At 44.6% G+C, this 12,839-nt stretch overlaps 1 protein-coding gene across 1 annotated transcript; it reads right to left on the reverse strand.

The window, feature by feature from the left end:
* Positions 1 to 1,961: 1,961 nt before the first annotated feature.
* Positions 1,962 to 2,963, reverse strand: LOC123492744 (immunoglobulin alpha-2 heavy chain-like). Its single transcript, XM_045225882.1, has 3 exons — positions 2,639 to 2,963; positions 2,137 to 2,487; positions 1,962 to 1,981 (listed from the first exon to the last, which is right to left on the reverse strand). Exons 1-3 carry the CDS (start codon positions 2,961 to 2,963, stop codon positions 1,962 to 1,964), a joined length of 696 nt encoding a protein of 231 aa, XP_045081817.1.
* Positions 2,964 to 12,839: the final 9,876 nt, after the last annotated feature.

The raw sequence follows: 12,839 nt of genomic DNA on the forward strand, positions 1-12,839 counted from the left end.
ACGGATGGAGATAGGGATTTGGATTCATGTTTTTTCTTAATTCTGATTATAACGGCCATTCTGATCCAACCATGAATTCATACATTGTTGTGCCCCTGGCCTGAGAGGATGGAAGTTCAATATGTAGGTAGATGTAGAAGGCTAATGTTAACTAGCTAATGTTGCCCATGAATGGAAGTTAGGCTAACGAGCAAGCATTTTAGCCAGGTAGCCTAGGACAACAACAAATAAAAGCGTGTGGCATTGGCGTTTCTCTACAAGTAGGGTGAGTCAACGTGTTTTTCTACTTGCACGAACACACTCACACACACACACACACACACAAACACGCACACAGAAATCAGAACCATGGACAGCCACATAATATTTAGCTTACGTTGATTGAACTAAATAGTTTTTGTTATCTTTTAGTTGTCACTGTATTAGACTAAGCAGAGGTGATTTGATGATGTTGAAATGTTGAATTTGAAATGGTGCTGGAATAGTGGAGGCAGCTCCTGTTTTCTTTGTGACTTGTGGTAACTCTCTGTGGTTCTAAATCAGTAGTTGTTTAGTGGTCCGAAAATGTGGGAAACATTAACTTCCTTGACCATGCTGTGGTCATGCAACTGTCTGTTACTGTACATTCAATATGCTTTGTGGACTTCACTGGACAAAGGTTGCTATCCGGTCTTGTGAAAGAACAAAGGTGTGGTTGAATTTATTCTGGCATTGTGTCTTCTTATTGTCTTGGTCTTTAGGCCTATATATGATGGTCTCAAGGCATATGAGTTAACAGGTTATAGAGTAAACAATGCAATTATCACAACACATAGGTTGTAAAATGGCTTGGCCTCCCCAGTGATTTTACCCAAACAGCATAAAAATGAATGGTTTATTATGTTACAAACACACGGTCATGCAGCCAAAATGGGATTCTCTATCAGATGATTTCTTACAATAAAAAGCTGTAAAAAGTTATGGCTATTTAAGGCATTACAGGATCATTATATAAATCTAACATACAGACAATGTTAAAATTGTAAATTCCATATTAATTTCACCTTGGAGTCTTTGTGACAGTGGTGATATATTTCACTGCAGGTATCTGACCTCAGAGTACACTGCATCCTCTCTGCTGGTCTTCTCTCTTGCTCTTCTAGAGGAGGAGGAGTTCTTCTTGGGGGTGAAACTCACAGCTGCATAGTTCAACATGTCACTGTCTTGATTCTGAGGGTGGTGGAGCCATGAGGAAATAAATTATGATGATATCATGATCTACTATATAATGTTTATATTCTCCTGTGGAAGAAAACACTCTACAAAAGACATGACTGTTCAGACTGTACACCCACTACAATGACCTGACAGTCAGTGGAACAGTGACAGGCAGAAGTTCCATGGAAAAATGAACAACGATCACAAAGATCAGAAGGCTTCATCTAGTACAGTGACCTATTACTTCCAATACATTTTAATAACACATTAAGCACAAATATGCTGAATATTAGGTGGAAAGAAAGTTAAATGGCAGTTTGTTGTAAAAACTGAAAATATTCTATATTTATAAATGTTGACAAATGTACCTGATTACCCTGGGATGTTGGGACATCTGTCCTCCCTTCAAAGAGATTGAAATAGAGGAATGCCAGCTATTATTTTTTATGACAATCTATCTCTTTTTAACCTCATGTAGTTAATTAACAATGCTTATACGTTGGTTATTTAGCTGATATTTACAGAAGGTACATTGCATAGAGATGCATGAAACATTAGATACATCAGTTATAACATTAGATACATTGGATAAATTAGATATACAGTAATACCTCTGCTATCTCTGTTCTGAGTCTTGCACAGCACCCAGACAAGTAGAAGGGTCACTATCCCCAGGACGATGTTGGAGACGACCAAGGCCAGAACAGTTGGACTGATCAAATGGAGAATCATGCTCTGGAACTGTGGAAAGGGTATCAGGGAATTCATATTGTATTCATGAGCGCTTAGGAATTTCATTAAACAGAAAAATATGGAATCAAAAGCTAATAGTGTTATTGTATAGCTTGTTGAGACAAATGTATGGGGTCATTTGGAGGTAGGCCGTCTGCATAAATAGACAGTATGGTTGGGGATATTTACAGATTAAATGGGATTTACCATGAATGTTCAGCTTGGTCCCGTTCCGAAACAGTATCTCTCCACATGAGGCCACAGCACAGTAGTAAGTTCCAGCATCAGAGAGGTTGAGGTTCCTCTTGGGGAGGTTGTAGACACAGCTCTGTGTAGGAGACCCAGCCTCAGGGCTCTTCACACACTGATCACTCCTGTCTCCATGGGTGTAAATGATTCCTGGACGGGATTCTCCTGAGCCATGTCTGAACCAATAGACACTATGTTCTCCTACACAGGTCTCAGTGTGTATTGTACAGTTCAGAGTCACAGAGTCTCCTGGCTGGACTGACTCAGACACAGGCTGCTGGAGCACAGACATGCTGTTGGACTCTGAACCTGAAGAGAGTGAGTAACTCAAGTAAGACTAAGTGGGTGAAAAACATGAAAAGCCATGTATTCATCACTAGCATTTGATGAAGCAGTTGTACGAACATATCAACATACAGGGCCACACAATTTGAAATTGAAGAAGCAAATGTTTAGTTACCTTTGACAATTAAAACAGTTCCCTCTCCAAATGTTTGCTCATAGATGGCTGTAATGGAACAATAGTATGTAGCTGAGTCCCCTGGCTCTGTCTTGGATATGGTCAAGTTACAGCTGTAGTCTCCTCTCCTCACACCCAAACGTTTGGTCTCAGTAAAGTCCTTGATAAAGTTGTTGGAATAATTACTGTCTTGACCCACATAAAGAGATGACGTCATGTGGAGGGGTTTCTCTCCAAAACTCTGCTTGAACCAATTAAATCTGGTCACTGACTCATCTGGACAAAGGCAAGTGAGAGTCACGGTGCCTCCCAGCTCAGTAACCATCACAAGGGTTGGTTGGATTACGTTTGGTTTGGTAAAAGCACAAACTGTCAAAGCAAACAAATAAAATGGATCAAAGACAAAGACATGGATAAACCATTTCTACCCATTACAGACAGAACATCCACCTCACTTATCTGTTAGGCCTACTGCTGATAGGTCGCTCTCTCTGCTCTCTCCCTCCCCTCTGTCTGTCCTTGATTGCAGGAGTGAAGTCTGGTGTGCAGGAGTCAGGGTTCCAGCTGCAGCTCATTCACCATATCACCTCAGCCTTTAAGACCCGGTCAAACTTACCACTCATCGTCAGATCATAGTCAAGACGACCATGTTAGTCTCGCTGCCGACTCAACCTGGTTATTTTTGCTCTTTGTGTTTTTGGTCTGTTCTATTTACTTTTTCTCCTGTGCCACAGATATTTGGAACCTGACTCCTGCCTCCGCTTCACTCCTGCCACCACCATCCTGCTCTCCATTACCGGACCTCTCTTTTGGACTCACCACGGACACTAGGACATTACGGTACCACACCTGCCCTGATCTGGATCTGTTACCCTCCCTGTACCTGGACTTGCTCTTCCCATATATTTGGAAACCTGGACTTTGAACATTGTAAATAAACCTGTTAAAACTTCTCTGGCTTGGTGTACTTGTCTGCATTTGGGTTCTTATCCAGTTAAATCATAACAGTATGATCTGACCAACATGAACCCAGCAGACAGTAGCTCGGATACCACCCCAGAGTGCACTCAAATTTGGACTGCCATAGCCAATCAGGGCATTTTACTTGGCCAACATGATACCCTGTTTAAAACGATTGCTGAGGACAGTCAGGTGCTGCTTAATCAGGTTCAATTACTCTCCAATCAAGTATCTGCCCTTACTACCCCTTCAGCCCAGATCAGAGAGCCTTTTGTTCCTGCTCCAGAGCGCTATGACGGGAACATGGGAACCTGTGGCGATTTTTTGAGTCAATGCTCGTTAGTGTTTGAACAACAGCCCCTCACCTACGCCTCAGAAAGAGCCCGTATTGCCTACCTTATCAACTCTACTAGCGGTTCCGCTCGTGCCTGGGGATCCGCGGTCTGGGAGAGTCAGTCGGACATTTGCAACGCTTACGTTGCCTTCACCACGGAGATGAGGAAGGTTTTTGACCACCCCGTACGAGGCAAGGAGGCTGCGGAACGGCTGTTTTCTCTTCGGCAGGGGGCTCGTAGTGTGGCGGAGATGGCAGTGGAGTTTCGGACTTTAGCAGCAGTGAGTGGTTGGAATGACGAGGCATTACAAGGAGTGTTCATCAATGCTTTGTCTGAGACCTTAAAAGATGAATTGGTGTCATATGATGAATCGCCTACGCTGGATAATCTTATTTCACTCACTATCAGGTTGGATAATCGGATTCGGGAGCGCCGCCGGGAGAGGAGTGTTAGTTCCAAGCAACCTGTCATCAACAAACTCCTCCCTGCATCGTCCCTACGGAGAGAGCCGTGTCTTCCCGAGTCGATACGAGGAGCACTGAACCCGAAGCCATGGAGGTGGGTCGTGCACGGTTGTCCTCAGAGGAGCGTGCACGTCGTATTCAGGCTCGGGTCTGCCTGTATTGTGGAGAAGCTGGTCATTTCGTTCCTTCCTGCCCAGTTCGTCCGGGAAAAGGGCCGGCTCATCATTAATGGGAGAAGTTTTGGTGAGCCGAGCAGCGGATTCTTCCTCTTCTCCCCGCATTCTGCTCCAGGCATCCCTCCAGTGGCAGTCCCAGAATTTCTCTGTTAGTGCGCTGATTGACTCTGGTGCCGACGAAAGCTTTTTGGATAGAGAGTGGGCTCAACAAATGGATTTGGAGACTGTTCCTATGGACTGTCCGCTGCAGGCTAAGGGTCTAAATGGACAATTGTTGACCCGCATTACCCATCAGACTGTTCCTGTTTGTCTTAGAGTGTCGGGAAATCATCAGGAGAACATTCAATTCCATATTATCGACTGCCCACAGACTCCCCTGGTCCTTGGTATCCCCTGGCTCATAAAACACAATCCACACATTGATTGGGTGACAGGTAGCATTGTTTCATGGAGCACATTTTGTCATGTGAATTGTTTGTGTTCTGCTCAGACTCCTGCCAGTACTGTGCCTCAACCTCCACTGGAGTCCATGGATCTTTCTGCTGTTCCTGACGTGTATCATGACCTGGCATCCGTTTTCTGCAAACACAGAGCTACTTCTCTTCCTCCTCACCGGCCTTACGACTGCGCCATTGACCTCCAGCCAGGAGCCCCGCTCCCCAGCAGTCGCCTGTACAATCTCTCCCGGCCGGAGACGGAGGCTATGGAGAACTACATTCGGGACTCCTTGGCGGCAGGTATTATGCGTCCTTCCTCGTCACCTGTAGGAGCGGGATTCTTTTTTTGTCGCTAAGAAGGATAAGACCCTCAGACCCTGTATTGATTACCGTGGACTTAACAACATCACCATTAAGAACAAGTATTCTCTGCCTTTGATTAATTCTGCTTTTCCCCTCCTTCATGGTGCTACCATCTTTACGAAACTGGATCTACGAAATGCGTATCACCTGGTGCGCATTCGTAAGGGTGATGAATGGAAGACTGCCTTCAACACACCCTTGGGACATTTTGAGTATCGGGTTATGCCTTTTGGGTTGTCTAATGCCCCTGCTGTTTTTCAGGCACTAGTCAATGATGTCCTTCGGGACATGTTGAATCGGTTTGTTTTTGTCTATCTGGATGATATCTTGATTTTCTCAGAGTCCTCCCAGGAACATGAACTGCATGTGCGCCAGGTGTTGCAAAGGTTGTTGGAGAACAAACTGTTTGTGAAGATGGAGAAATGTGAATTTCATGTGTCTGAGACCTCTTTTTTGGGTTACATCATAGCTCAGGGGAGCTGCGGATGGACCCAGCTAAGATCTCTGCTGTCACGGACTGGCCAGCTCCCTCTACCCGCAAAACAACTTCAACGATTCCTGGGGTTTGCGAACTTCTATAGGAGGTTCATCAAGGACTACAGCCGCATTGCGGCGCCACTCACCGCTCTCACCTCCATCTCACGACCGTTCGCTTGGAATGAAGGGGCCGAATCAGCGTTCGAAGAACTGAAACATCGCTTCGCCTCGGCTCCCATTCTGATGCAGCCGGACCCCGACCGCCAGTTTGTCGTGGAGGTGGATGCATCCGACACTGGGGTAGGTGCAGTGTTGTCACAACGTTCTCCTGAAGATAACAAACTGCATCCCTGTGCTTTTCTCTCAAGGAAACTTTCTCAGGCAGAGAGGAATTATGATGTTGGAAATCGTGAACTGCTCGCCGTTAAGCTGGCTCTCGAGGAGTGGCGACATTGGTTGGAGGGGGGCGGAACAACCCTTCATCGTTTGGACGGATCATAAGAATCTGGCTTACCTCCAGTCAGCGAAGCAGCTCAACCCCCGTCAAGCCAGGTGGGCACTATTTTTTGGGAGATTCAATTTTTCTCTGTCTTACCGTCCTGGGTCACGCAACGTCAAGCCTGACGCCCTGTCTCGTGTTCATTCGGCTGTTGATACTGGTAGTAACCCTGAACCCATTTTGCCTCCTACCTGCAGTATTGCAGTCATCACATGTGACATCGAGGGGATTGTTAGACAGGCTCAACATCATCAAGCTGACCCTGGGAGGGGTCCTCCTAACCGGATGTTTGTCCCTGAGTCTGCTCGCTCCCAGGTACGTCAGTGGGCTCACTCGTCTCCCCTTACCTGTCACCCTGGAGTTTCGCGGACCCTTGACTTTGTGCGACGGAAGTTCTGGTGGGCCACGATGGAGGCGGACACTCGAGCCTTCATTGCTGCTTGTACGGTATGTGCACGAAGTAAAAACTCCACCCAGGCCAGCGCTGGTCATCTACGACCTCTACCTATACCCAGCCGGCCCTGGTCGCATATCGCTATGGATTTTGTCACTGGACTTCCCCCTCATCTGGTAAGACTGTCATTCTTACGGTGATTGATCGTTTTTCTAAGTTCGCTCATTTTTTGGCCCTACCTAAACTGCCCACTGCCAGAGAGACGGCTGATATTTTGGTTGAACATGTGTTCCGCTCTCATGGTCTACCCACGGATATTGTCTCTGACAGGGGTCCCCAGTTTGTCTCCCAGGTGTGGAAAGCTTTCTGTAAAGCTTTGGGCATTACATCCAGCCTGTCCTCTGGATATCACCCCCCAGACCAACGGGCAAGCCGAGAGAGCGAACCAGGAGATGGAGACCGCTCTTCGCTGTGTCACTGGGTCTAACCCTGGGTCATGGAGCTCCATGCTCCCCTGGGTGGAATATGCTCATAACACCTTGACTAACGCTTCCTCTGGTTTGTCTCCTTTTCTGTGTGCTCTGGGTTATCAACCTCCCCTGTTCCCTTCCCAAGAGAGGGAACTTGCGGTACCCTCGGTGCAGTCCCACATGCGCCGCTGCTTCAAGGTCTGGAGGAAGGCCAGGGTAGCTCTGTCCCGAGCTTCGGCGTACATGCAGAGACAAGCCAACCGTCACCGGTCCCAGGCTCCCGGTTACTCTCCTGGTCAAGAGGTATGGCTGAAGTCACGGGACCTTCCATTGAAGGTGGAGTCTAAGAAGATGGCGCCTCGTTTTATAGGACCGTTCAAGATACTGTCTATTGTTAACCCCTGCGCGGTTAAGCTACAGCTTCCTGCCTCCCTACGGGTTCATTCCACCTTTCATGTTTCCCAGATTAAGCCTGTGTCGGTTAGCCCTTTGTGCCCGCCCTCTCGTCCCCCTCCTCCGCCCAAGATCGTGGGTGGGGGTCCGGTCTACACTGTCCGGCGACTTCTGGATGTTCGCCGCCGAGGTCGTGGTTTCCAGTACCTGGTGGATTGGGAGGGTTATGGTCCCGAGGAACGTTCCTGGGTGCCCAGGAGCTTCATTGTGGATCCTGATCTGGTCCGAGAGTTTCATAGGTTACATCCCGATAAACCCCGTCGGCCGCCAGGTGGCGTCCGTAGAGGGGGTACTGTTAGGCCTACTGCTGATAGGTAGCTCTCTCTGCTCTCTCCCTCCCCTCTGTCTGTCCTTGATTGCAGGAGTGAAGTCTGGTGTGCAGGAGTCAGGGTTCCAGCTGCAGCTCATTCACCATATCACCTCAGCCTTTAAGACCCGGTCAAACTTACCACTCATCGTCAGATCATAGTCAAGACGACCATGTTAGTCTCGCTGCCGACTCAACCTGGTTATTTTTGCTCTTTGTGTTTTTGGTCTGTTCTATTTACTTTTTCTCCTGTGCCACAGATATTTGGAACCTGACTCCTGCCTCCGCTTCACTCCTGCCACCACCATCCTGCTCTCCATTACCGGACCTCTCTTTTGGACTCACCACGGACACTAGGACATTACGGTACCACACCTGCCCTGATCTGGATCTGTTACCCTCCCTGTACCTGGACTTGCTCTTCCCATATATTTGGAAACCTGGACTTTGAACATTGTAAATAAACCTGTTAAAACTTCTCTGGCTTGGTGTACTTGTCTGCATTTGGGTTCTTATCCAGTTAAATCATAACATTATCATACTACAGTTGAAGTCGAAGTTTACATACACTTAGGTTGGAGTCATTAAAACTCGTTTTTCAACCACTCCACAAATTTCTTGTTAACAAACTATAGTTTTGGCAAGTCGGTTAGGACATCTACTTTGTGCATGACACAAGTAATCTTTCCAACAATTGTTTACAGACAGATTATGTCATTTATAATTCACCGTTTCACAATTCCAGTGGGTCAGAAGTTTACTGTAAGTTGACAGTGACTTTAAACAGCTTGGAAAATTCCAGAAAATGATGTCATGGCTTTAGAAGCTTCTGATAGGCTAATTGACATAATATGAGTCAATTGGAGGTGTACCTGTGGATGTATTTCAAGGCCTACCTTCAAACTCAGTGACTCTTTGCTTGACATCATGGGAAAATCAAAAGAAATCAGCCAAGACCTCAGAAAAAAATGGTAGACCTCCACAAGTCTGGTTCATCCTTGGGAGCAATTTCCAAACGCCTGAAGGTTCCACGTTCATCTGTACAAACAATAGTATACAAGTATAAAGACCATAGGACCACACAGCCGTCATACCGCTCAGGAAGGAGAAGCGTTCTGTCTCCTAGAGAATAACGTACCTTGGTGCGAAAAGTGCAAATCAATCCCAGAACAACAGCAAAGGACCTTGTGAAGATGCTGGAGGAAACAGGTACAAAAGTATCCATATCCACAGTAAAACGAGTCGAATATCGACATAACTGTTAAATCTAGAATCGGCTTCCTATTTCGCAACAAAGCCTCCTTCACTCATGCTGCTAAACATGCCCTTGTAAAACTGACTATCCTACCGATCCTTGACTTCGGCGATTTTACAAAATAGCTTCCAACACTCTACTCAGCAAATTGGATGTAGTCTATCACAGTGCCATCCGTTTTGTCACCAATGCCACATATACTACCCACCATTGTGACCTGTACGCTCTCGTTGGCTGGCCCTCACTACATATTCGTCGCCAAACCCACTGGCTTCAGGTCATCTATAAATCCCTTCTAGGCAAATCCCTGCCTTATATTAGCTCATTGGTCACCATAGCAACACCCACCCATAGTATGCGTTCCAGCAGGTATATCTCACTGGTCATCCCCAAAGCGAACACCTCTTTGGTCGCCATTCCTTCCAGTTCTCTAATGCAAATGTCTGGAACGAACTGCAAAAATCTCTGAAGCTGGAGACACTTATCTCCCTCACTATCTTTAAGCATCAGTTGTCAGAGCAGCTTACCGATCACTGCACCTGTACACAGCCCATCTGTAATTAGCCCACCCAACTACCTCATGCCCATATTGTTATTTACATTGTTATTTATTTTGCTCATTTGCACCCCAGTATCTCTATTTGCACATCATCTTCTGCATATCTATCACTCCAGTGTTAATAGTAAATTATAATTGTAATGATTTGCACTATGGCCTATTTATTGCCTTACCTCCATAACTTACTACATTTGCACACATTGTATATAGATTTTCTATTGTGTTATTAACTTTACATTTTGTTTATTCCATATGTAACTCTGTGTTGTTGTTGATTTTTCCGCACTGCTTTGCTTTATCTTGGCCAGGTCGCAGTTGTAAATGAGAACTTGTTCTCAACTGGCTTACCTGGTTAAATAAAGGTGAAATAAATAAAATAAATAAATAAAAACCTTAAAGGCCGCTCAGCAAGGAAGAAGCCACTGCTCCAAAACCGCCATAAAAAAGCAAGACTACAGTTTGCAACTGCACATGGGGACAAAGATCGTACTTTTTGGAGAAATGTCCTCTGGTCCGATGAAACAAAAATATAACTTTTTGGCCATAATGACCATCGTTATGTTTGGAGGAAAAAGGGGGATGCTTGCAAGCCGAAGAACACCCAACCGTGAAGCACGGGGGTGGCAGCATCATGCTTTGCTGCAGGAGGGACTGGTGCACTTCACAAAATAGATGGCATCATGAGGAAGGAAAATTATGTGGATATATTGAAGCAACATCTCAAGACATCAGTCAGGAAGTTAAAGCTTAGTCGCAAATGGGTCTTCCAAATGGACAATGACCCCAAGCATACTTCCAAAGTTGTGGCAAAATGGCTTAAGGACAACAAAATCAAGGTATTGGAGTGGCCATCACAAAGCCCTGACCTCAATCCTATAGAACATTTGTGGGCAGAAATGAAAAAGCGTGTGCGAACAAGGAGGCCTACAAACCTGACTCAGTTACACCAGCTCTGTCAGGAGGAATGGGCCAAAATTCACCCAACGTATTGTCGGAAGCTTGTGGAAGGTTACCCGAAACGTTTGTCCTAAGTTAAACAATTTAAAGGCAATGCTACCAAATACTAATTGAGTGTATGTAAACTTCTGACCCACTGGGAATGTAATGAAAGAAATAAAAGCTGAAATAAATAGTTCTCTCTACAATTATTCTGACATTTCACATTCTTAAAATAAAGTGGTGATCCTAACTGACCTAAAACAGGGAATTGTTACTAGGATTAAATGTCAGGAATTGTGAAAAACTTAAATTTATTTGGCTAAGGTGTATGTAAACCTCCGACTTCAAATGTATAAGAATGTTAATCATCTTTTGATTATTCATGACTTTATTAACTTCAGAGTTCACTGTTAGAAGCAGGACTGATGATACAGTAGGCTGTCCTCTTCCTTCTCTCTGCTGATCTCAGAGCAGCCAATCAGAACAAGGGACCATCATTCCAGCCATGTTAGACAGCCAATCCCCTTGCCTCTCACTCTAATCTGACAGACAGAATGACTAGTATACACCAGTGGCAGTCGGTGCCTTTTAAGATGAGGGAGGATTATATTTTTTAATGAACATGGCCTTATTTCTATTACAGCATATTATATGACTGTCATTCATATTCCATTCACCCAGCTCAATGTAAGATTGATAGGTTTAATCTACTACATGAGACTCCAATTTTCCTTGTACCCATCATGAAGTTGCTACAACCTAGCATATGAATGAAAGTTTACAACGTAGATGCACAGGTTGAGAGAATTTTGAGTAATCAAGGTGACACATGCAATACCGCCTTGCACACTCTTGCCTGCATCTAGCTGATCTAGGGTGTAATCATTAGTCCAAAAGTTGCAAACAAGAGTTTCTAATGTGCCAATTCAGGTGTGTATATCCCATTTCATTCCGTTTAAGATTTTTTTTCAACAGAATCGGCGCAATGAATACACCCCTGATCACACGCAAACACAGTTCACTTTCATAGCAGCCACATACAAACAGCTCGTTGTATATATCATTCCTTCTCTCATGTATCGACGCACTCTCCTCCTCTCAAATAGCATCCCTCTCTATTTGAGCCGGGTGTTTGAGTGTGGCTAAACTAGCAAGCGGCATTCGATTCTAGCTAAGTAAGTAAAAGTGAAAAAAGATATACCACGAAATATAGCTATCTCTCTCGCTCTCTCTCTCTCTTGCTTGTCCTTACTTTTTTAAATACTATATTATATTAAATGGGAAATATACAATGTTTATTTCTTTCAGGTGATGACATTCAAGTGGCAACTGAAGCAGATATGAGGATCCTTGTCCTCCTCTCCATCATAAGAACTGAAATTCTCCTCTGCTGTCTAACCATCATCTTCATCATCTACCTCATCAGGAAATAGATCAATTCAATGATTCAGTTTCTCAATCCTTCAGCTGTTACAAACACAAATGTCAGCTTAGATGGCAGAATGTCAAGGAAAAATGCCCACATGTTGATGATGCAGATTAGCTTGCAATTATTTTTTATATTTCTGTTCAGATTTTTAATAAATACATTAATCTTTATTGACAATGCCATTTCTTATTCAATACTGACAAAATTAAGAAGTAGATACAGTATGATATGTTAACAAACTCAAACAAGACTGATGGGAAGTATTTCACGGCCATTGCATTATGGGAGCTTTCACAACGTGTGTCTCAGAAACGTCTCCACCCTGCCCGCTCCCTCTTCCACACTGATCTGTTTATTGAGAAGCTCAGTGCAGCATAATTTTGTGTGTCCATGTTCAGATTCCAAAATAAAGAAAGAGAGATATGTACTTCATCCACAATTACTAAATTACAGGGAATTCTGAAGTTTGCTGACGAGAAAACCCTACACATTAATTTACGTGTATAATAACTGTACTTACATTTGGTGCCCCGTGTGAGGAGAATACATACTTTTCAGAATTTGTAAAAATATATATTTTCTAAATAATCATCTCATAGAATGTCTTTCCCTCAATGTCCAGCCTGGTTACGGTTCACTTGAGTTGATTGATTGGCCAAAGAGAACCACACAACATTTAGACAT

The sequence above is a fragment of the Coregonus clupeaformis genome, chromosome 16 (genome assembly GCF_020615455.1).
Source record: "Coregonus clupeaformis isolate EN_2021a chromosome 16, ASM2061545v1, whole genome shotgun sequence".
In the NCBI taxonomy this organism is placed as follows: Eukaryota; Metazoa; Chordata; class Actinopteri; order Salmoniformes; family Salmonidae; genus Coregonus; species Coregonus clupeaformis.

Coding starts and splice junctions, on each gene's coding strand:
- LOC123492744 (XM_045225882.1), bottom strand. CDS start 2,963: ATGGTTACTGAGCTGGGAGGCACCGTGACTCTCACTTGCCTTTGTCCA. Junction 2,488..2,638: donor AACTGTTTTAATTGTCAAAG/GTAACTAAACAT, acceptor CACTCTCTTCAG/GTTCAGAGTCCAACAGCATG. Junction 1,982..2,136: donor GACCAAGCTGAACATTCATG/GTAAATCCCATT, acceptor GAAATTCCTAAG/CGCTCATGAATACAATATGA.